Source organism: Arachis ipaensis, chromosome B5 (assembly GCF_059453495.1).
Source record: "Arachis ipaensis isolate K30076 ecotype BB chromosome B5, ASM5945349v1, whole genome shotgun sequence".
Classification (NCBI taxonomy): domain Eukaryota; kingdom Viridiplantae; phylum Streptophyta; class Magnoliopsida; order Fabales; family Fabaceae; genus Arachis; species Arachis ipaensis.
In genome coordinates this window covers 150170879-150195909 of record NC_142440.1, presented here as the reverse complement: position 1 = coordinate 150195909, position 25031 = coordinate 150170879, and the positions used below count along the sequence as shown (strand labels likewise).

Below are 25031 nucleotides of genomic sequence, written 5' to 3'. Positions count from 1 at the left end.
ATTAAGAGAGTAAAATATTTCAATGAGTGATGCTTTACAATTTTTTATGGTATAAAACAAAAAAGAGAAATGTTATATTATTATTTTTGTATACATCTATTTTCTATATCTTATATTTTGGTATTAAAATTGATTGATATGAAGTGAGAAAATTAAAAATAAAAGATTTGTCTCTTATACTATAAAAAAATATTCAAGAGATGTACAGAAAAAGTTATACAAATATTCTGTATTAAAGACAAATCTTTTTATCTTTTTATTTTTATGTTTTATCAATCACTTTCAATATTAAAAATAAAAAATATTTACAAATTATATATATAAAAGTGATACATATAAGTATATAACATTGAAAATATTTTAAGTGCACCGGGGAGTACCGGTGCACCAGTTGTTTTAGCTGTTGATTTCAATTAATATATATTATATATATATTTTTTATAATTCAGATCAATGGTTAAAACAACTGGAGTAACGATACTCTCGATACACTTGAAATATTTCCTATAACATTAATGAAACATTTCATCTTAATGGTTATGGAGTGATTAATTGAAATTATGATATGAGGAAGTATAAATGTCTGAAATCCCCGGTTATCAGTGACTACAAGTACTTGGCAGTATAGTAACATTTTTGTTGTAGGTGGCACATGTACATAACATATATGTATAAATTAGAATGAGAAATTGACGATACAATAATAAATATGTGAATAGAAGATAAAGAAAAAACAAGAGGTATTAAAAATAAAATGTGGATGGAATTAGAGCACATGGAGAATAGAGGAAAGGAAGAGTAGATTAGGGGTGCCTAAAATGAAGGGAAGGATGGTTGAAACTTGAATGGCAGGAATTAATGGAACCAAAACTTACGCTCATCATCGCAATCACTTCACACCCTCTCAATTCAATCCAAGCCCTTCTTCAACTCTTTCTTTATATATATTTAATATTTTTTCAAAAACAACACTTTCCTTCATTTTCCGCTACATCACACTCTCTCTCACACACACAACACCAGAAGCGAACCAAAGCAAGAGAGGGAAAAGAAAAAGTAGAAGAAGAAAATGTCGTGGCAAACTTACGTGGATGAGCACTTGATGTGCGACATTGACGGCTCCGGCCAACATCTCACCGCCGCCGCCATCATCGGCCACGACGGCTCCGTCTGGGCTCAAAGCTCTTCCTTCCCTCAGGTATTTATACCTACCTTCCATATCACTCCGATTTCGATTACGTTTCGATCTCGATCTGAATTCTGAATCTGAATCAAATTATCGTAGATACAATACGAGCTTGCATGCATGCATGCAATTATTGCCTTTATGTGTGCGTTTTTTTTTCCGCTTCGTGTTCGAGCTTCTGCAGATCCGATCGCGTCGATCCAGAATCCTCCGATCCATCGTTGCGATGCGGTTACGTTGCGCGGGATCCATCGATCTTCCGTTACGCCACGTGGCTCATCCATAGAAATCGCTTTTTCATTCAATTCGATCTGGATTTTGATCTTTGATTCATTGTTTTAATTTTCCTAATTCCATTTGCCATTGTGTTCGTGCTTTGTTACATTGCATAGCGATAGTCCCAAGAAAATGCTGAGCTATACTCATTTGTGAAATGATTTGTTGACGCACCATGCCTAAAAAGTGGTGATTCCGTCACACAATGCGGACAACTAAGTTTTCTGTTCGTGCTATTTGTGAAATGTATGTTGATTCGAGGACGATGATGATTCTTGCAACTGATGATTATGATAAAATAATTTTGCTGAAATGTATTTAACATAGATATAGATATGCTAGTGATGCTACTATATTTGGTGTTGTAATAGGTGAGATATGCTTTTCATGTTACTGATATGCTTACAATTTAATACTTGTTTTCAGATTAAGCCTCAGGAGGTTACTGATATCATGAAGGATTTTGATGAGCCCGGTCATCTTGCTCCTACTGGTTTACACATTGCGGGCGTAAAATACATGGTAATTCAGGGAGAGCCTGGAGCTGTCATCCGTGGGAAGAAGGTAATTTTGTTATATCACACTGCAAGCTATGTTATCAACATGCATATGATGATGCTTGTATACTTGTTACATATTTACAGTAGAACTCACTGTTTTTTATCCGCATAATCCAACTTATTTTGTTCTCTAAAGGTAATCCGGTTGGGGAAATTATAAGAATCAGTAAAGCAGTAAAGTTAGCTGCATTCTTAAGAACCATGCTTAAGTGTTTAATGTTTTAAAGCCTGATAATTGCGGGCTGCTCTGTTGAGAGTTTTGCTTTTTTGTGATTTCACGAAATTAAATGACCGTTTGTTTTCTCCTTTCCTCCGAAGCACTAAGTAGAATTTCCAAACTTGTGGTACATTGCTTTTATCTCTGAAATAAGGATGCATTTTCTCCTCAATAATCTGTTTATGGTTTGATTCTAATGTCCTCCTTTAATCAAGATTTTACTTTAAAGTTGAGTTCATTTTACAAGAAGTATTATTTACTTGTGAACGAAAACAAAAGATGTAAAGTACTGTCTTGATGGTTTACAACTCTTTCACACCAGAAAGTACAAAATAAAACATGGTTCTCAATGCAGTTTTAAGTTTTAACAAAAGTAGAGGTATTGTTACTTCTATCAAAAGTACTCATGGCAAATACAAAGTTAAATAAAGACAAACTAACTCAATGTCTGCTTCTATCTTTAGTGTTATCAAAGACAGCCGGTAACCTCTCATCAGTTTTAAGTTGTGAATTTGATGAACCATCTCTTTTCTTTTGAAGAGCGTAAGAATAGTGTTTGAAGAGAAAGAAACAAATTTACTATTGTGCATGTGCATGATCTGTGAACCCTTGCACAGTTATTTATGATGGGGCAGGTTGGAAAAAAATTTTCTTTCCCTCGACAGTGTGTTTGTTTTCAAGGGAAAAGACATTATTCAAATCCAAAGCAACTTTAACACAGTAGCCCCCCCCCCCCCCCCTCTTCCTTTCTCTCCTCCCTCCCTTGTCTTTTGTTATTTATTAGACACTTGCATCCGTGGATGATTCCTGTTTCAGCATCTTTCTCATGTACGTATAGCTTTTCTTTCTTCTTCTCTTTTGAAAATGATAGGAAAAAGACAGAGTTGCAGAAGGACAACAACATAATAGTTATTATTTTAGTAATAACTAGGCATTATTAACTTGGTAATGTTGTATTTATATGAAAAGTGCATCTAGTGGTAAGTGGTTTCAAGATTGTGTGCTACATTCTAGTGCATAATATTTGGAAGTGAGTCAAACCAGCTCATAAACTAGTTTGAATTTGACTCATTCATAGTTCGATAAGCTGAACTCACGAGTTGATGAACCGAATTTGAACTTGAAATTGAACTTATAAATTAAATGAGTCGAATTTGAGTTTACATAAGTTGAGCTCATTAGCTCGTAAATTAACTCGATTAATTATTAATATACATATCCTATATACAATTAATTTATATTTTTAATATTATATATATACATATTACATAGTAATATATAATTATATATATTAATGATCTTAATTATTTAAAATTTTATCTTTATTTTTTATATATAACTTTTATGTAGGACATAAATAAAAAATTTATAATTTATTGATAAATAGATAATATATAAAATTAATTTTTTTAAAATATTTTTTTATGAGTTATAATTTATTAATATAAAATTATAGACTATGTTTCTATTACTTGAGTTTGTTCGTGAACTTTTGGTAATTTGAGTTTGAACTTAAGAAATAAACTCAATTGTTAATGAGTCAAACTCAATTTTCATGAGGCGAACTTGAATTTGGTCTATCTCGACTCATTTCCAGTTCTAATGCTTCCGGAACACTTTGTACTTAATCTACACGAAGTTTCCTTTATTAATTTGCCGTGATTACTGACTTTTTTGGGTAGGGATCTGGAGGCATCACCATAAAGAAAACTGGGCAAGCTCTAGTTTTTGGCGTCTATGAGGAACCAGTTACTCCTGGACAATGCAACATGGTTGTTGAGAGGTTGGGAGATTACCTCCTCGATCAGGGTCTGTAGATGAACCTGGATCTTTGAAGATTTAAACAATTTTTGTTATTATATGCTTTTTATTATATTCAATTTTGGTCTGCACTTCTACATTTCAACCCTAAATTGGGTGTTGTCGCAGACAATAACCATTTGAGGATTAAACAGTTTATTTCTTGTTGGTTGTTTAAATTTCGTTACTCTAGTTTCTTCTTTTTTATCCATATCCTGTACTGTTATGAGCACTACATGAGAGGATTTATTCCAATAATGTATGATAATCATGATTTGCGTCCTAAGCAGCACTTAATTTTGCAACATCCTGAAGTTGGAAAGAGTGAACTTTGAAATCCACATATTAATGCAGTGAGTACATGAAACCTTTTGTCTGAATTACTGAATTGGGATCTTTTGTCTTTTTTTCTCCATTATTTTGAGTTAGAAATGTTGTATGTCGAGCGAAAAAGGTTTTCAACCTGTTACTTTTCCACCGAAGAATTAGAATGCATAAAGCTTTTAGAACCGTGGAATGAAAATCATTATAGAAAAATGCATAATCAACTAAGGTGTTAGACTATAAAACTAAAATTTATAGTAGTGAACACTGAACAAGACAATGTAGTGTTTTGGTCTAATTCGACAATACTTATCTAAATAAACCCTAAACTTGCACTTCCTCAATCCTAGAGGGCAGAGGGTGCACTTTATAACAAGATTGTCTGTTATTTTTATATAGGAGTATCAATTTCCCATTCTATGCAAAAAAAAATGGACATGCTACTCACTATTTTTTAATTATGAATGGTGTTAAAGTTCAATTTACATAACAAGAGAGGCCACTACACGAATTTCCATTGAAACATGACATATAAGTAAAGGGGAAAAAACCCGGATGACCTGATGAAATGATTAAATCTAGTAGTCAACATTTATTAATACTTTTAAAATTATATTATCCATCAAAATAAAATATTAAATTATTTTCAAATTTTATACAATTGATTTATATGATTAAATATTTCAATTTACTTGTTAGATCGATAAAGTTTAAAAAATGTATAAAATAATACAATGTATTCATATTTATAATAAAATTTTAAAGAACATATAATTAAACAAAATTAATATTTATAATTAGCATATGAATAAAATCACAAAACACAAATGGTAACTACTTTTTTTTATGTTTTTGTAAAGTTTTATTATTCAATTTTAAAAAGTGTGATTAATTTACTAAAATAATACACACAAATATGACGATTTATTGTGTTTATAGAATAATTTTGAAAAAAATTCATTAAGAAGTATGCATAATACTATAATTTATTATATATTCTTTTTAACTTTTTTGTAATTGTTAAATAATATTTGTGTAACTTAGTTATTGTCCCAACATTTTTCTTAAAAAATAAAGTAAAAATTCGAAAAAATATTTTATAAGAAAAGAAAATTGAAAAGAAAGGAACTGACAGAAACGACAATTTTGTTTGAAAGGAGTTAAGTCTAAGGAGTAGCGAATATTTAGGGGGAATTGGTAATGAAAATGGCAAAAAGTACGACAAGGGCATTCTAGTAATTCAACGTGAGGACAATACCATTATGTATGGATTTTTTTTATAGCTCCGTGGTTTCAACGCTACAGCATCAACATTTCAGCACAGTTCACAGTACTATTTGAGTTATTATTAGAAGTACTCAAATTTTCTCAGGAAAAAAAAACACATCACTCCCAACTTCCAGAGAAAGAGAAAACAAGAAGATGTCGTGGCAAACCTACGTCGATGACCACCTTCTCTGCGAAATTGAAGGCAACCACCTCTCCTCCGCCGCAATCCTCGGCCAAGACGGCAGTGTTTGGGCTCAGAGCTCTAATTTCCCTCAGGTTATCTTTAATACTTCTCAATTTCTCTCTCCAAAACTCTCCTTCTTCTTTCTTAGTCCTTTGTTTTCCAGATTCATCTCGTTCTTTTTTTTTCCGTTAATTTTCCTCCGATTTATCAGATTTGATTTGCATGTGACATATCCTATGGTTTTGGTGTTAATTTGATACATTCGTGCTTTAACCATAGCTGTTTAGTTTTATCAACTGGAGCTAATTGATTAATTTTTCAGATTCTTAATGTTTTACTTGTTAAGTGCAATTTATGCTGTAAATTAATGCTTGGAGAGAGTCATTAGGAATGACTTGGAGTTTGGACTGTGTGATTATCTGATATGAGATGCATTGCATTCCTTTTTATTAGTATGTAACAACATAAGATCAATCATACACTCGTTATTGTTATATATAAAATCGTGTATTCACATCACTTGTGGAACATGTGGCTGGGGATTTCAAGTGTGTTTGGTTCATAGAACAAGTCAAGTGATCCTTGCAGATCTGAAATAGTTTTAGTTGATCTGTTCTTGATTGGTTTTTTGTGTTGTGCAGTTCAAGCCTGAGGAAATTACTGCTATCATGAACGACTTTGCTGAGCCCGGATCGCTCGCCCCGACCGGGTTGTACCTCGGTGGCACCAAATATATGGTTATCCAAGGTGAACCCGGAGCTGTCATTCGAGGGAAGAAGGTACTGACTGTTTCTAATTATAGCTTGAATTTTGATTACACAAGTTCATCAAAGAAAATACAACAATCTATGATAATGTGAATCTGCTAATCTGATTGAGTAAATTTATGATGTAATCATGGATTCAAATTGTGGTATGTGACTGCATTAGGCCATAGCTCACAATGAATCAGCATCAGCCTAAAACTCATTGCTGCACCATGTCCATACGGTTGTTACCTTGATGCTGGTTTTGGCCATTGGTTGTTAAAATCTCAGCTTGTCCTTGTCATGCAGGGTCCTGGTGGTGTTACCATTAAGAAGACGAATCAGGCGTTGATCATCGGAATCTACGATGAGCCGATGACTCCAGGGCAGTGCAACATGATTGTTGAAAGGCTGGGTGATTATCTCATTGATACGGGTCTTTAAGCCCTCTTTGTTATTTCTTGTTATCTGCTTGCTTATTTCACTGGCTCCTATACAAGGCTTCGCATCGATTTGCCAAGAGAATGCTCGATTGTAGTGTAATAATATTAATTAATGGGTATTCAAAAGTCATGGGATCTGCGTCTAGGGAAGAAGTTATGGTGCTTGAGAAGTGAATGATAACTATAATCTCTGTTGTTGTGCTTTTTAGCGGGTATCTGTATACATTTTACAAGTGGTTTTAATGCTATGGGCATAGATTGTCATAACTTTCTAAAACCTTATATCTCCCGTGCTTTTTCTTCCTCTCAATTTTATCTATGCCCAAGGAATATAATGTTATTATCATCACTGATTCACAGCTCTGTTAGCATCATAGTATATTGCCTTTTACTCTTGGAAGAAATGTTACACCTAATAGTTCTCATCAATTTTGAGATTTCTAAACTGTGTTCTTGGGGTGTCAAATTGTGAGTGGAGAAAATGGAAAGGGATAGAAAATAGGGACACAGAATCTCAATCCATTGGCTATGGAGTTTTGAACTTTTGATTAAAGTCTTATGTCTGCATTGTGTCTCCATTTAAAATTTGACACATGCCTAAATTTCGTCCCCCTTTTCGCCAAGAATTTGGCACTCAGAAACAAATAGGATAGAAACAGATATACGGGAAGAGGCGTAGAACCGTACAGGAAATGGGGATAAAGACCCCAACCAATTGGATATATATAGACCTTGGGATTAAATTTTCTTGATTCTCATTTTTTGTCCTTTATATTTACATTTCTACTTAAATTTGACTTTTAAAAAAATGCCAAATTATACATTTCACTGGTTTTGAAATGTGTCAAATTTTAGGTGGAGCTAGATTGAAAAATGGACGTATATGAAATTTTAAGTGTTTTTTATTTTTAATATTGTTTTTAAAATTGTGAAGAAAAAAAAAAGAGATTTTATTATTTTTATTAATTTTTTTATAAAATTCTGAAAAACAGAAAACACTCAAAACATTAGAAAATAAAAACACTAATTCAACATAACCTTAGAACCCAAAAGAAAGGGTCTTTTATTAGGCAAAGTATTTGATGGAACTTTCAAAAGAGAGTTTCATCTCATGGAGCTGCCTAAATTATTTATAACATGGCCCCAACTCACTATGGTGTATTTGCTTATAAGTAACGAGGTGATTTATATTTGTAAAATAATCCCAAGCTCACAACATCTAAATACATATTCATTAATGATCTGGTTCTGTATTAGTAGCATTAGTAAGTATAATTACTTTTATAAAATATTCAATATTCACTGTCAATATGACATAGCACGGACAAATGTCAAAACTTCCACAAACTATAGAATATTAAGTATTAATTTCCACCAAAAACATAAGTAAATGTTATGAGTTATGCAAAATATATGAACTGTTTTAGCATAAAGAAATTACGAGTGAGAAGTGAGACACTCACTTTTTGAAACAAAAGAAAACAGAGAGTGAAGAGAGTGTTCGGCGTCGAGGGAGAAGAAGAAATGGGAGAAAAAGAAAAATGTTATTTTGATCTGATTAAATCGATAAACTTGTTCTATTTCTTATGAAATTTAGTATGTTATTTTTGGTGTAACGATGAATATTAGGATATAACTTGCTAGTTGTATTGTCCTTTTTTTTTAGATACCCACTTAGTGGACAATTTATGTTGATTCCATCAGTTTTGATGATGTATTTTGTTGATTGTTAAGATGTCCTAGAAAGACTGTTTATGTATCCATTATTTTGATAGTAAAAAATTTTACTGGACTATGTTCCGTAGGTTTTTTGCCCCTCTTTTGGGAGTTTTCCCATATTAAAATTTTGGTGTCTGATTATTTAATTTCTGTCATTATATTTGCTGCTTGGAGTATCTTTGGTATTGCCTATTTAATCGCACAGGTTGTGAAAAAATTATTTTTGGTGCTTCCGCTGTTAGACAGGTTCTTGTTTGAACTTTTGTTGAGTTTTCCTAACAAAGTGGTATCAGAGCTTCGGTTGTTTATTTCTGTGTTGATTAAATGGAGGAAAATACTCATGAGCCAAATATGGTCAAATTAAATTCCCAAAATTATTCAATTTGGAAGACCCTCATGGAAGATATGTTGTATAGTAAGGACTAGTATGATCCTGTGGAGGGGGAAAAATCCAAGGTACTAAATCCGATACTGAATGGAAGAAGCTGAATCGGAAGGCAGTTACTTTAATTAGGCAATGGTTTGATCTTAGTGTGTATTCACATGTTAACACCGAAACGAATGTCGAAAAGATGTGGAATAAATTGAAGGAGTTATATGAGAGGAAGAATGTGCAAAACAAAGCATTCTTGATTAGGAAGCTTGTCAATATGAAGTATATTGAAGCTAAATCAATGCCGGAGCACTCCAGTATTTTTCGGGAGACGGTGAACCAGCTGACAAATAATGAAATCACTTTGAATGATGAGTTGCAAGCCTTGTTGTTATTGAGCTCTTTGCCTGATAGTTGGGAAGTTGTGGTTGTGATACTGACTAACTCAGTTCCACATAGAAAGTTGATGTTAGCAATGGTTAAAGAGAGCACGTTGAATGAAGAAGTCAGAAGAAAAGAGCGAGGTTTGACTAATACCTCCTCCCAGTCAGAAGCACTTGTTTCAGAGTCATGGGAGAGAAGTCAAAGTAGAAAACTCACAGTTCCGACAAGTCAGAGAATCGACGCAAGTCAAGAGGAAAGTACAAGCCAAGAAAGGAGTTCATTTGTCACTGATGAGTTTGGAAAACTCTAAATTAATTTTTGTGATGACTAAACATTATTACACATTTAATTACAATATTATTAATTTGATTTTCATCTAACATATGTTAATTAATAATTTTGTGATGCAGGTTTTATAGTTGGGCCGAAATAAAAAGAAAGATCCCAAGCCCAATAAATTAAAATTCAGCCCTATGTAATTCTTGTTTTGTGATTGTTGGCTGAAAAGGTTTTATCAATTGGGCCAGAATAAATTTTGTTACTATAAGCCCAAAGAAAACTTTCCTATTTGTTCAAAGCTTGATCCAAAATTCATCAGGAAAGCAAATGTTACTAATTGGGCCAGATTAATTTCCAATGTTACAAAGCCCAATATTATTTTGGTGAATGTTTCCAAGCTTGGTCCGAAACCAAGTTTAAAGAAAAGCAAGTGTTACTACTTGCCTCCAACGGACTCCATTTCTCTCTTTGGATGGATTTCAAATTTAATTTAATGCATTGGAAACATAAGAAAGAGAGAGAAGATTGATTTGATGGCTATTATGACCATGCACGCCTCTCAGCAAAGGGGAGTAGGAAACATGAGTGCACTTTTATTCTTTCTCTTTGCTACATTAATTATTTAATCAAAACTATTGAATATCTTCTTCTCTCTCATCTCTTTCTTGCTTCTTCTTCGGTCCTTGTCCAGGAAACAATGGAAGCAATGTTCATCAACCAAGAAAAAGAAGAAGTTGCATGCATCAAGACCATCAAGCTAATGATGGCAAGAAAACATACTAAAATAAAAAATATAGTGGCTGAGATTCTTATCACTTGTAGTAAGATCTTGTGATGAGATCTTAGCTTCTCCATACCAAAAATGGAGAAGGAGATTCGGCCAGTAGGAAAGAAGATCTTGGAGGAGATGGCTTGTCACCACTTTTGAGTTCACTCATCACAGAAGGTAGCTAGGGTGGCTGCGTGAGGAAGGAAGCAAAAGTGGAGCAGAAGAAGTCATCATCATCATGAAGCATCAAGGGCCAGAAATCCATCTTGGAGAGCAAGCCAAGGATGGAGAGTTCGGATTGATGAAGAGTGATGACCAAGGAAGGACTATAGGTAATTGCATGTTGGTTATTGCATGGATTATTTCTTTTCTCTCTCTGGCCGAACCGGTTTTGTTCTTGGAGAAGAAGAAGTTGGCTTGGTTTTTGGCTTCAAAAGTGGAGGCTTCTCTCTTCTATAAAAAGTGAGAACAGCCACTGTTTGGAGCAAGGAGAAAGTTTGAGAGTGCAAGGCACAGAATTCTCAGAGCTACCTGAGCTAACAGTTTTCTCTTCTCCTTCAATGTATTTTGTTTTGTATTTTTCTGTTTAATTTTGTCATGTCTTGAGTCTCATGGAAAAAGGCAAACAGTGAGGTTTGTATGAAAAAGCCATAGAGCGGAAAAAGGCAGAGAGTGCAAAATTAAAAGAAAAAGCCATAGATGTCTTAGAGTTTCTTTGTTCATCTATGTTGTGTTTCATGATTCTGTGGGAATCCCCTTGTAAGTTGGGTTAGCACTTTACAGTTTGTAATCAGATTGATTATAGTGAAATTCCATCATGTTTGTGATGGAGACTGGATGTAGGCTGCACTGCACTTAGCAGCCGAACCAGGATATATCTGGGTGTAATCTTCTACTCTTCTCTCCTACATTTCTGTTTCTACTGCACAGGAGTAAAAACCAAATTTATTTCGTGCCAAGTGACGAGACAAAAAGAAAAGTCTCGTGGCTAGGGACGAGACAAAAGAAAAAGTCTCGTGTAAAGTGATAAGCAAAAACAGAAAAGTCTCCTCTAAGTCCAGCAAGGGTTATTAAGCAAAAAGGGGGCTAAGATTCAACCCCCCTTCTCTTAGCCACTGGAACCATCAATTGGTATCAGAGCTTGGTCTCAAAGAGATCAAGCTTTGCAGCTTGGAGTAAAGATCCTCATGGCAAAAAACAGTGGCTAAAATGTGGTGTCCTACAATTTGATCGAAGGACAATCAAGCAATAGACTTCCTCTTTTCAATGGGAAAAATTATACCTATTGGAAGGAGAGGATGAAGATATTTGTGCAAGCAGTGGATTACAGACTATGAAAAATCATCTTGGAAGGACCTCAATATCCAACTGTTACAAGTGCTGAAGGAGTAGTCTCTCTCAAACCAGAAGCAAGATGGACTGAGGAAGATAGGAAGAAAGTAGAATTAAATGCCAAGGCAGTAAACCTGCTCAACTGTGCTATCAGCTTTGAGGAGTACCGACGGGTATCACGATGCACAACGGCAAAGGAAATCTGGGACAAGCTACAAATCACTCATGAAGGAATCACCATTGTTAAGAAAACTCGGACAGACATGTTGAACAGAGAATATGAAATGTTTGCAATGAAGGAAGGAGAGTCCATTGATGAACTGTTCGAACGGTTCAATGCCATCATTGTTGGCTTAGATGCTCTGGGAATTACACATTCTGAATCTGTGCTAGTGAGAAGAGTGTTGAGATGTCTTACAAAAGAGTGGGAAACAAAAGCTTTAATTATTTCTGAGAGCAGTAGCTTAGATTCCATGACAGTTGATGATTTGAGAGGAAATCTTCTTGCTTTTGAAAACACCTATTTGAAAAAAGATTCAAAAAAGAAAGGAATTGCTTTTTCTTCTATGACTAACCCTCTGGATGAAGAATCCAGTGATAACTCCTCTGAACATGAATTTGTGTTGTTTACAAAAAAATTCAGAAAAATGATAAAGCTTAAAGGCAAAGGCAGCAGCTCAAGGAGAGTGAAGAAAGACCTTAGCAAAGTAACTTGTTACAACTGCAAGGAAATGGGACATTTCAAATCTGATTGTCCCAAGTTAAAGAAGGAGGAGAAGCCGAAAAAAGGAAAAAAGAAAGGACTGATGGCCTCATGGGAAGACTTGGAGAATGACTCCGATGATGATGATGAAGAAACCGAGACCAAGTCACAAACATGTCTCATGGCAGACCACATAGATCAGGTAGTCTTTCATAACCCTAATACTGAAGATCTTCATCTTATGATAGACCACCTTTCTGAAAAAATAAGATGTTTTCTGCTGGAAAATCAAGAACTTGAACAACAAATTACCATTCTTAAGGCCGAAAATAGTTTTCTAAAAGAAAAAGTAAGAGAGGCCGAAACTGCTTGTGATCTTGTTGAAGAAAATAAGCAGTTAAGAGCTCAAGTTAGAAGCTGTGAAAGTAACCATTCTGTTCTTGCATATGTAGATTGTTTTAAGCAAAATGAAAAGTTGCTTAAAGAGGTTAAAAGACTTAAGGAAGACTTAGCCAAGTTCACCCAAAGTTCCGAAAATCTGAATCACATCTTGGCTAGTCAAAAACCTCTTTATGATAAGGCTGGGTTGGGATTCTATAAATCTGAAAAATCACATTTTGAAAATATTGCCTCATCTTCTAATGATACAAGATTTCAAGATCCCACCTACTTTAACAAAACAGCAACTCCAAGGTTTTGTAGACTATGTAATCGGAATGGACACTTTCCCATTCAATGCTTTTTTGGTGAAAGAATGGTCGGTGATAAGGTTTATAAAATTTTTTTTGATTACAATGGCTTAGGACATAGAAGATGGTTTAACGTAAAAGGATCCAAAAAGATTTGGATACCTAAGGTTACTTAAGCTTGTTTTTATAGGTGTGCCTAGCATCCAAAAGGAATGAAAATATGTGGTATATGGATAGCGGATGCTCTAGGCATATGACCGGAAAGACAACCTTCTTCATAAAGCTTGATGAATATGATGGAGGGTTTGTCACTTTCGGTGATGATGCAAAAGGAAAAATTGTGGCTGTTGGGAAAGTGGGTAAAAATTTCTCATCTTGTATAAATGATGTTCTCCTTGTACATGGCTTGAAACATAATTTACTTAGTGTTAGTCAACTTTGTGATTTGGGTTTTGAAGTTATTTTTAAGAAATTTGTTTGTTTAGTTGTGTGTGAGAAAACTGGGAATGTTCTTCTTGAAGCTAAAAGATGCAACAATGTGTATGGATTAACTCTTGAAGATTTAAAGGAACAAAATGTAACATGCTTTACATCTTTTGAATCTGAAAAATGGCTTTGGCATGGAAAATTGGGACATGCTAGCATGTATCAAATTTCTAAGCTAGTCAAAAGAAATTTGGTTAGAGGAATTCCAAACATCAAGTTTGATGAGGATCTTACTTGTGACGCATGTCAATTGGGCAAACAAGTAAAATTCTCTTTTAAATCAAAAGATGGAATCTCAACCAAAAGGCCATTGGAAATGTTACATATTGATCTTTTTGGTCCTACTAGAACTCAAAGTTTAGGAGGTAAACACTATGGTCTTGTGGTGGTAGATGATTACTCTAGATTTGGTTGGGTACTTTTCCTTGCTCATAAGAATGATGCCTTTCATGCTTTTTCCATCCTTTGTAAGAAAATTCAAAATGAAAAAGATTTGAAAATTGCCCATTTGAGAAGTGATCATGGAAGAGAATTTGAAAATCAAGATTTTGAAAAATTCTGTGATGACTTAGGGATTTCTCATAACTTTTCATTCCCTAGAACCCCCCAACAAAATGGGGTGGTTGAAAGAAGGAATAGAAGTCTTCAAGAAATGACTAGGGCCATGTTATGTGAGAATGAAATTCCTAAATTCTTATGGGCCGAAGCTGTGAACACAGCATGTTATATTTTGAATAGAACAATCATTAGAAAATGGTTAAAGAAAACACCTTATGAGCTATGGAAAGGAACCCCTCCAAATCTTAAGTATTTTCATGTTTTTGGATGCAAATGCTTTGTGCTAAACAATAAGGAAAACCTTGGAAAATTTGATCCAAAATCATATGAAGGAATGTTTGTTGGATATTCCACCACAAGCAAGGCCTATAGAGTTTATCTCAAGGAGCATAGGACAATAGAGGAATCCATTCATGTTACTTTTTGTGATTCTAACTTAATTCCCAGTATTGTGAAGGATATTGATTCAGATTGTGAAGAGGCTGGAACAAATAAAGAAAATCCCAAATATGTGCAAAATGAAGAATCTGTCAGCACGGTTTTGTCTCGTCAGATTGGAGGAGAAACTTCCATTTTGTCTCCTGAGCAGGCACGAGCAAGTGAAACAGAAAGACCACCAGAAGTTCATCAAAGCTCTACACCGGTCAGAAAGCCCAGAGAATGGAAGTCTATGAGGGGTTATCCTCATGACTTCATCATTAGTGATCCATCTCATGGTGTAACAACAAGATCCTTCACCAAAAGGCAAACCGAACCTAACAACTTTGCTCTCTTGTCACAAATGGAGCCCAACAATGTCAAACAAGCTCTAGAAGACCCATCATGGGTTAAAGCAATGCAAGAGGAGCTTGCCCAATTTGACAAAAATGAGGTTTGGACACTAGTACCTCATCCGGATGGTAAGAAAGTTACGGGTACTAAGTGGGTATTTAAAAACAAACTTGGTGAGGATGGACAAGTTGTTCGTAACAAGGCTAAATTAGTGGCCCAAGGTTATGATCAAGAAGAGGGTATAGATTTTGATGAGTCTTTTGCTCCGGTAGCTAGAATGGAAGCAATTCGGTTGCTTCTTGCCTATGTCGCCCATAAAGGTTTCAAAATGTTTCAAATGGATGTTAAATGTGCTTTCCTTAATGGCTTTATTGATAGAGAAGTGTATGTGGCACAACCCCCCGGTTTTGAACATAAAGAATTTCCAAATCATGTTTTCAAACTAACTAAGGCTCTTTATGGTCTTAGACAAGCTCCTAGAGCTTGGTATGAAAGGCTTAGTGCCTTCTTGTTGGAAAATCAATTTCAAAGGGGTACCACCGACACTACCTTATTTATTAAAGCATCTAATGATGATATACTCCTTGTTCAAGTTTATGTTGATGATATTGTATTTGGATCGGCCAACATTTCCTTGTGTGAAGAATTTGGAAAACTCATGACTAGTGAGTTTGAAATGAGTTTAATGGGAGAGCTTACTTTCTTTCTTGGCCTCCAAATTAAACAAACTCCTAGTGGTACTTTTATTTACCAAGGAAAGTATGCAAAAGAACTTATCAAAAAGTTTGTCCTAGAAAATTCCAAATCAATGGGTACTCCTATGCATCCTAATACAAAACTTGAAAAAGATGATGATGGTCAAGATGTGGATGATACAAGGTATAGGGGAATGATATGTTCACTCATGTACCTTACCTCCTCTAGACCGGATATTGTCCAAAGTGTGGGTGTATGTTCAAGATTCCAATCTCACCCAAAAGAATCCCACCTTACGGCCGTTAAACGCATCATTAGATACATTAAGGGAACTTGTGATTATGGGCTATGGTATCCTAAATCTGATGATTTTTGTGCAGTAGGGTTTTGTGATGCAGATTATGCGGGAGATAGAATGGATAGAAGAAGCACCTCCGGCATGTGTTGCTTCCTTGGAAGTTCGCTTAACATGTGGTCAAGCAAAAAACAAGCCACGGTGGCTCTATCCACAGCCGAAGCTGAATATATTTCCGCATATGCATGTTGCTCACAATTAATTTAGTTAAAAACACAATTGGAAGATTACAAATTAAAAATCAACAGTATACCTTTATTTTGTGATAATATGAGTGCTATAAACATTTCAAAAAATCCTGTTCTGCACTCAAGAACCAAGCACATTGAAATAAAATATCATTTCATTAGGGAACATGTGCAAAAGGGTACTATTGATATTCAATTTGTAAAATCTGAAGACCAAATTGCTGATATTTTTACAAAACCCCTCTGTGAAGACAGATTCTGTACCCTAAGAAAAAGTTTGGGATTGTTTGATTTAAGTTTCATTGAAAAATTGTGAAAAGCTGATTCTGTTCAATTTTGTCTCGTAGGTTTGGACGAGATAAAAATACAAAGATGATAAAGGAGCTATGGTCAAGGGGGAGGCAACGCAGAATTCAAAATTTTATGGGCCCCACCAAAATTCCTTGACCCCACCTTAACAGTTATGGTAGTTATCTCTCTACAAATAAGAATCTTCTTCTTGTGTCATCAAATCTTCTTGGAAGTGGTTATTGTCAAATCAAAATCCTTCTTTCCATCTAATCCCTTGATTTAAGGCAACAACTTTTTAGTTTTAGATTTCAAAAGTTAAAAGGGAAAACATTTTTGGGTCCATAATGGTCATTAACCGTCCACTAATGGTCATTACTCTCTCCATATTCTCTCTCCAACCCTCATTTAATGCGTCATTCACCTTGCTTCTCTCTTCCACTCAATACGGTTATCTCCCTAACCTTTCATATTTCATTCTTCCATCACCATGAAAAAGAAAACCGCGCCAAAAAAAAGTGAAAGGCTTCTATTCTCTCAAAAACAGTTTACTCCACAATCACACACACACATTCACATCCATTCTACATCATCTTCATCACCCTCACCCCCATCAAAACGCACAGACACAATGAGAAGAAATGTCATTGCCACAAAAACTTCCTCAAGAAAGAAGAAAAGTGTTCCAGTGACAGAAGAAGAGGAGTCTCATACTTCTCCCATTCCTTCCCCTCCACAATCACCACCCAAGAGATCAACTCCCCATGCATCCGGAAAGAGTGCTCAAAAGACTAAGGGTTTTGCTCTTCACGACACCACCGAACCTCCAAACTTGGAATCCCTGGAATTCAGAAACAAGTATGGCAAGACTCACTCCCACTTTGATCCTAGCAGATTCAACTCTTGCACTTCTTTTGAGTTTCACAATAAGGTTATGGAAAAACGTCATCTATGTACAACCTACCTTGTGAATCTTGACACTCTCACTAACAAGGGCATCAACATCTCCTCTCTGTTTGAACTCCTCAACTGGAAGCCCCTTCTTCTCATTCAGAAACCAGTCTATCCTGGCCTAGTTCGAGAGTTCTACGCCAATATGCGACTCATTGACGGCACTCTTCATTCCTATGTTAAAAGGGTTCAAATAGCCCTTGATTCTGAGACCATTGGAGCGGCTCTGGGCTTCAAGGATGAAGGACCACGAGCGTATATGGTAGACAAATGGGATACACAAGTCGGCGTTTCATACAAAGCAGTTCTTCAGCACATTTGCGAGAACCTTTATGGCTTGCATGGAACGATTCCAACCCACAAAGCTCTAGGACCAGTCAACTCTCTGCTTCACCGAATCATCACCCATATTTTGACTCCCCAAAGCGGCTCACACAACCGAGTAACATTTTCTGACTGTCTCATATTATTTGCTTTGGTTACCTCTACTCCTATATCTTTTGGCTATATTATGATTAGGCATATGTGGGATTCTGTTAGAAGCACCAAAAAGGCTAATCTGCCTTATGGTATGTTTTTAACAAGAATTTTTGAATACTTTAAAGTTGATCTATTGAATGAGCCAGTGGAAAACAAAGTATCCTCAATTAGAGGAAGAGGAGCGACTAAGGGAACCAAATGGGGCAAATCTGTGGGATCGGATAGTGACAATGAGACTCGGCCAGAGTCTTCCAAAACAGTCAAATCCATCAAAAAAATTTTGGGTGAATTCTCAAACATGGTAGACATGATGATTCAATCTCACAAAGAGGCTCGCAAACAAGCCTCTGAGAGCGAGAAAGCTTGGAAAAATTGCAAAGAAAGGGTCGGCCTGATGTTAGCAACTCTAAAGGAGGATCTGGGCGATAATAGTGAAGAAGGCGCTGAGGACTCTGCCTTTCATCTATCAGATGATTGATAACTGTTGTTTTATGTTATTTGATGTTGGCATGATTAGGCTCAATCTCTATTTTGTTGTAGCATGACTTGATACTCACTGCTTCTTGGTACTTTGACACACTTGGCAACTTATGAATATTTTGTTATATTGCCACTGATTTCTTGCTGCAGGTACATAATGCCCCTTTGATGACAAAAGGGGGAGAAAATCTTGAAAATTGAAATGTGAAAAACAGGGGATGAAATTTTCTGTTGAAAATTCATGATCACCCTTGTTATATTTGGTGCTTGATGATAGCTTGATGATAATATTGAAACTGCATTGTGTTTGCTGGTTTTGTTTAATAATGATTTGACAATGCATTTGATTTTTTGAAGAATGGTTGAAAATTAACCGTGATGAATGTATATGCATGATTAAAACTCTGTTTCATCTTGGTTAATATGCTTAATGTTTTTTGGCAGTTCCTTTAAACTATGAAAAGCATAAAAACTGCCATGTTTTGATCATATGTGCTTCAAATATTTTTCTTACCATATTAATGCTCTGATATCTTGTTTAGAAAAATATTTGAATAAACTTTATTGTTGATTGGTAAATGTAAAAGTTTGAGCAGTAAATCAGTTTATGATATCAAATGAGTTTTGATTATCAATTAAAACTGCTCATAAATCAAGCATTTAGCATCTCATAATATGCTAAATAACATCATTTTTTTGAAGCTTGATTAAAATGTTACAAGTTAGTACTTCCCTTGGTAAAATAAGCATACATCAAGGGGGAGCTATGTGACATTTAGAAAGGGGGAGAAATTCAAATTCAAAGGGAGTATTCCTTACTCAATCTTTAAATTTCTTTCCATTTCAATTTTAATAATGTTTGTCATCAAGGGGGAGATTGATGAGTTTGGAAAACTCTAAATTAATTTTTGTGATGACTAAACATTATTAAACATTTAATTACAAAATTATTAATTTGATTTTCATCTAACATATGTTAATTAATAATTTTGTGATGCAGGTTTTATAGTTGGGCCGAAATAAAAAGAAAGATCCCAAGCCCAATAAATTAAAATTCAGCCCTATGTAATTCTTGTTTTGTGATTGTTGGCTGAAAAGGTTTTATCAGTTGGGCCAGAATAAATTTTGTTACTATAAGCCCAAAGAAAGCTTTCCTATTTGTTCAAAGCTTGATCCAAAATTCATCAGGAAAGCAAATGTTACTAATTAGGCCAGATTAAATTCCAATGTTACAAAGCCCAATATTATTTTGGTGAATGTTTCCAAGCTTGGTCCGAAACCAAGTTTAAAGATAAGCAAGTGTTACTACTTGCCTCCAACAGACTCCATTTCTCTCTTTGGATGGATTTTAAATTTAATTTAATGCATTGGAAACATAAGAAAGAGAGAGAAGATTGATTTGATGGCTATTATGACCATGCACGCCTCTCAGCAAAGGAGAGTAGGAAACATGAGTGCACTTTTATTCTTTCTCTTTGCTACATTAATTATTTGATCAAAACTATTGAATATCTTCTTCTCTCTCATCTCTTTCTTGCTTCTTCTTCGGTCCTTGTCCAGGAAACAATGGAAGCAATGTTCATCAACTAAGAAAAAGAAGAAGTTGCATGCATCAAGACCATCAAGCTAATGATGGCAAGAAAACATACTAAAATAAAAAATGTAGTGGCTGAGATTCTTATCACTTGTAGTAAGATCTTGTGATGAGATCTTAGCTTCTCCATACCAAAAATGGAGAAGGAGATTCGGCCAGTAGGAAAGAAGATCTTGGAGGAGATGGCTTGTCACCACTTTTGAGTTCACTCATCACAGAAGGTAGCTAGGGTGGCTGCGTGAGGAAGGAAGCAAAAGTGGAGCAGAAGAAGTCATCATCATCATGAAGCATCAAGGGCCAGAAATCCATCTTGGAGAGCAAGCCAAGGATGGAGAGTTCGGATTGATGAAGAGTGATGACCAAGGAAGGACTATAGGTAATTGCATGTTGGTTATTGCATGGATTATTTCTTTTCTCTCTCTGGCCGAACCGGTTTTGTTCTTGGAGAAGAAGAAGTTGGCTTGGTTTTTGGCTTCAAAAGTGGAGGCTTCTCTCTTCTATAAAAAGTGAGAACAACCACTGTTTGGAGCAAGGAGAAAGTTTGAGAGTGCAAGGCACAGAATTCTCAGAGCTACCTGAGCTAACAGTTTTCTCTTCTCCTTTAATGTATTTTGTTTTGTATTTTTCTGTCTAATTTTATCATGTCTTGAGTCTCATGAAAAAAGGCAAACAGTGAGGTTTGTATGAAAAAGCCATAGAGCGGAAAAAGGCAGAGAGTGCAAAATTAAAAGAAAAAGCCATAGATGTCTTAGAGTTCCTTTGTTCATCTATGTTGTGTTTCATGATTCTGTGGGAATTCCCTTGTAAGTTGGGTTAGCACTTTACAGTTTGTAATCAGATTGATTATAGTGAAATTTCATCATGTTTGTAATGGAGACTGGATGTAGGCTGCACTGCACTTAGCAGCCGAACCAGGATATATCTGGGTGTAATCTTCTACTCTTCTCTCCTACATTTCTGTTTCTACTGCACAGGAGCAAAAACCAAAATTATCTCGTGCCAAGTGACGAGACAAAAAGAAAAGTCTCGTGGCTAGGGACGAGACAAAAGAAAAAGTCTCGTGTAAAGTGATGAGCAAAAACAGAAAAGTCTCCTCTAAGTCCAGTAAGGGTTATTAAGCTAAAAGGGGGCTAAGATTCAACTCCCCCTTCTCTTAGCCACTGAAACCATCAGTCACCATTGTGACAAGTCGGAGCATATCAAGAGTTATTGTAGGTTCTTGAAAAGAGAACAATCAAGGGGAAGAAACGAAGACAAAGGTAAAGATAGTGATAAAGAAACTGCTACTATTATTTATGAAGATGTTCTTATCACATATGATGAAAATTATGTGAATCTTGTCTGTGATGATTCCACTTAGATTATGAACTCTGGTGCCTCATGTCATGTCATTCCGAGGCGTGAATTTTTCACTTTCTATACTGCTAAAAATTTTGGCAAGATCAAATTGGGAGATAAAGGAGTGTATGATATCATTGATATGGGTGATATGTGGCTTGAAACCAACATGGGATTCAAGATGCAGTTGAAGAATGTTAGGCATGCGCCAGATATGCGGTTCAATCTTATTTCAGTGAAGACATTGGATCAAGAGGAGTATTGTACTTCCTTTGGTACTGAAAAATGCAAGATTACCAAAGGGGCTCTCATTGTTGCTAGAGAAAAGAATAGTCTCACTATTCTCTATCGGTTGCAAGTAAAGTTGTGCAAAAAAGATGTGAATGTAGCTGATGATTCCTCTTCTGATTTGTGGCATATATGCCTTGGTCACTTGAGCAAGAAAGGGCTAAGCGTCTTAGCCAAGAAGCACTCACATCCTGTGAAAGGTACAACTTTAAATACTTGTACTCATTGTTTTGTTAGAAAGCATGCTAGAGTATTATTTCATAATTCTGGACCTCATAGGAGATCACATGTTCTAGATTTAGTTCACACTGATATTTGCACTATGGATGCTAAGACACTAGGTAGTGCATCATATTTTGTTACTTTTATTGATGATTATTCTCGAAAAGTGTGGGCTTTTGTTTTGAAATCTAAAGACCAGGTGCTTGGTATCTTCAAACACTTTCATGCAAGTGTTGAAAGAGAAACATGAAAGAAATTGAAATATGTTCGAGCAGATAATGGTGGTGAATACAGGGGTCCGTTTGAAGAGTATTGTAAAGGACATGGGATCAAGTTTGAGAAGACGGTTCCTAAGACTTCTCAATATAATGGAGTTGCAGAGAGAATGAATTGCATTATCAATGATAGAGTCAGGTGTATGCTCTCTCATGCAAAGTTGTCTAAATCTTTTTGGGGTGAAGCGATGAGGACTGCAATAGATTTGATCAACCTTTCTCCTTCAGTTCCACTAAATGGTGATGTTCCAGAGAAAGTTTGGAGAGGGAAAGATGTCTCCTATAGTCACTTGCGAGTGTTCGGCTGCAGGGTTTTTGTTCACATTTCAAAAGATGAAAGGTCCAAACTTGATGGAAAGTCAAAGCAGTGTATCTTCATGGGTTATGGTCACGAAGACTTTGGTTACAGATTATGGGATCTGGTGAGCAAGAAAATAATTAAAAGTCGAAATGTGATTTTTTTTGAAGACCAAACTATTGAAGATCTTGAGAAGACAGATAAGCCAATAACTGTTAGACGTTCTGTTAATGATGAACTTGGTCCTTCTACTAGACCTCCTGTTGATGGGGAGGATGTACAAGTTGATAATGATAGTGATGATCTGCATGATGAACCTATACCTCAACTTGAGGTGCCAAATGCAGAAGTTCCACCAGATGTTGAAGTCCCACCTGAACCACTAGTGGAGCCTGAATTGAGAAGATCTACTAGAGAGCGTCATCCTTCTCAGAAATACTCTCCTCATGAGTATGTGATGAACACTGAGACTGGGGAGCCAGAGAGCTACTTAGTGGAGGATTTATGTTAATTCCATCAGTTTTGATGATGTATTTTGTTGATTATTGAGATACCTTAGGGTCAATAGGAATACTGTTTGTATATCCATTATTTTGATAGTGAAAGATTTTACTAGATTAGATCCCGTGAATTTTTTGTCCCTCTTTTAAAAGTTTTACCACGTTAAAATTATGGTGTCTGATTATTTAATTTCTGTCATTATATTTGGTATTGCCTATTTAATCGCACAAGTTCTTGTTTGAATCTTTGTTGAGTTTTTCCAACAGTTTGGAAGCATTTTCTCTTGTGAATAGGGATGTCAATGGGGCAGGGCGGGGGCGGGGAATGCCTCCCTGCTCCCCATCCCCGCCCTCAGATTTACTCCCCATCCCCGCCCCATTCCCCGCGGGGACCCCATTCCCCATCTACATAATAGTTCTAACTAATTATTAATTTTCATATGAATAGAGCTACAAGTATCTATCTTATACAAAAACTGCAAGATTTTATACAAAAAGTCTAAATAACACGATGATGACTTCTTTCGAAATAACGCAATGGGGAGACGCAACGACGAGCCAAAGAAAAAAGCAATGGACGAGGTGGGAGACGTGGCAACAGAGAGGAGAATGGACACGACGGCAGAGTTACGAAAAGGAACGCTGCAAATAGAAATTACGACGCAGTAAGGGTGATAGCACGGTGAGGTGTGACGATGCGGTGAGAAGGGTGACGAGGGGGTGGTTGCAGAGAGGTTGGATGGAGTATGGACAGCCTTAGGGATCTCTGAATTGAAGAGAGGTTATGCAAATAAAGATTAGGAGTTTTGGGTTTCTATATATATGTTTGTGTGAGAAATGACTAAAAAACATATATAAGAAATAAACTATTAAGGATAATTCAAAGAATTCATAAATTTCGGGGAATAGCGGGGACGGGGCGGGGATCCCCGCTCGGGTCTCCGCGCCTGCTTCGGGGGAATTTTGTCCCCCATCCCCATCGCGCGGAAAAAATTCCCCACAATCGGATCCTCATTCGGGGCAGTCCCCGCAGGGATCCCGCGTCTCGGGAATTTTGCCATCCCTACTTGTGAATAATGGAGGATATCGGACGAGCATTCGAAAAGAGATTTGATTCAGAAAGTATTCCATTTGAAGGTTCGGCAAGAATGTACTGCATCACTGTCAGTTTCACCTTGATTTCTCGTGATGCAAATATGGCCGCTGATTTTTTTGTGTCTTAGGCCAGGTCAAACAAATACCTGACCCGGGAGAGTACACAACCCAGATTGACAGCGCTGCGACCCGGCTCATCCTCCTTCAGAGTTCTCATACGCCGCTCCATTGGTGAAGAGAATCTGATCGCAGCTGCAGCTCCGATGCCACCGCTGCCCTATGCTCCGCTAGCCTAGCCTCAAGATACTGCTGAGCTATAGATCGTTTTCTTAATCCAGAATGATGCGCCACGGCTGCTTGGCTGTTTCTGGTGCCGCCTCCACTACTGGTTCATGCTACCACTGTTGCTCGCTGTGAGGGCTATGTTCCTTCTGGGTTGATGAACGCTCGTTCTCTCAGCGTGAGTCTCGTCCACCTCGTGGATTAGAATAGATTCTCCAACAAGACTGTGATTAAGAAGATCTCTCGAGTTCTGTTTGATGTCTTGTTTTTATCTTTTGTTCTTTTCCTTGTTTTGTTTCTTTTTCTTTTTGTAGCTAATCACAAAAAATTGAGGTTGTTTTACAAATATAAAGTCTTGTTAGTCATGAATAAATAAATCATAATAAGTTGGACCACATTATAAATACTATAAGCACATGAATGAGACTTTTTTTGAGAGCTCCATCAAATACTTTGCCTTTTATCATTCTTTACTATCTTGACTTTTATTTTTTAACCTATTTTTTATTATCTCAATACACACACACAGTCAAAGCAAACCCTGCCCAAAAATGTCATGCTGATATAGTCATCATATGGTGTGACAATGTACTATGCCCAAAAATGACTTGAAAAGAAACCTACTAAAACCGG

At 36.1% G+C, this 25031-nt stretch overlaps 2 protein-coding genes across 2 annotated transcripts; both read left to right on the top strand.

The window, feature by feature from the left end:
• Nucleotides 1-846: 846 nt before the first annotated feature.
• Nucleotides 847-4313, top strand: LOC107644451 (profilin-2). Its single transcript, XM_016348312.3, has 3 exons — nucleotides 847-1198; nucleotides 1889-2026; nucleotides 3922-4313. The coding sequence occupies exons 1-3, from the start codon at nucleotides 1070-1072 to the stop codon at nucleotides 4054-4056; spliced, it is 402 nt and encodes a 133-aa protein (XP_016203798.1). The 5' UTR covers nucleotides 847-1069; the 3' UTR covers nucleotides 4057-4313.
• Nucleotides 4314-5652: 1339 nt separating this feature from the next.
• LOC107644450 (profilin-1) lies at nucleotides 5653-7284 on the top strand. Its single transcript, XM_016348311.2, has 3 exons — nucleotides 5653-5908; nucleotides 6458-6595; nucleotides 6872-7284. The coding sequence occupies exons 1-3, from the start codon at nucleotides 5786-5788 to the stop codon at nucleotides 7004-7006; spliced, it is 396 nt and encodes a 131-aa protein (XP_016203797.1). The 5' UTR covers nucleotides 5653-5785; the 3' UTR covers nucleotides 7007-7284.
• The last annotated feature ends 17747 nt before the right edge of the window (nucleotides 7285-25031 follow it).

What these genes read in the sequence shown, in the direction of transcription:
- LOC107644451 (XM_016348312.3), top strand. Translation starts at nt 1,070, where the DNA reads ATGTCGTGGCAAACTTACGTGGATGAGCACTTGATGTGCGACATTGAC. An exon ending in AAAGCTCTTCCTTCCCTCAG is followed by an intron (nt 1,199 to 1,888) that starts GTATTTATACCT and finishes ACTTGTTTTCAG; the next exon opens with ATTAAGCCTCAGGAGGTTAC. An exon ending in CTGTCATCCGTGGGAAGAAG is followed by an intron (nt 2,027 to 3,921) that starts GTAATTTTGTTA and finishes TTTTTTGGGTAG; the next exon opens with GGATCTGGAGGCATCACCAT.
- LOC107644450 (XM_016348311.2), top strand. Translation starts at nt 5,786, where the DNA reads ATGTCGTGGCAAACCTACGTCGATGACCACCTTCTCTGCGAAATTGAA. An exon ending in AGAGCTCTAATTTCCCTCAG is followed by an intron (nt 5,909 to 6,457) that starts GTTATCTTTAAT and finishes TGTGTTGTGCAG; the next exon opens with TTCAAGCCTGAGGAAATTAC. An exon ending in CTGTCATTCGAGGGAAGAAG is followed by an intron (nt 6,596 to 6,871) that starts GTACTGACTGTT and finishes CTTGTCATGCAG; the next exon opens with GGTCCTGGTGGTGTTACCAT.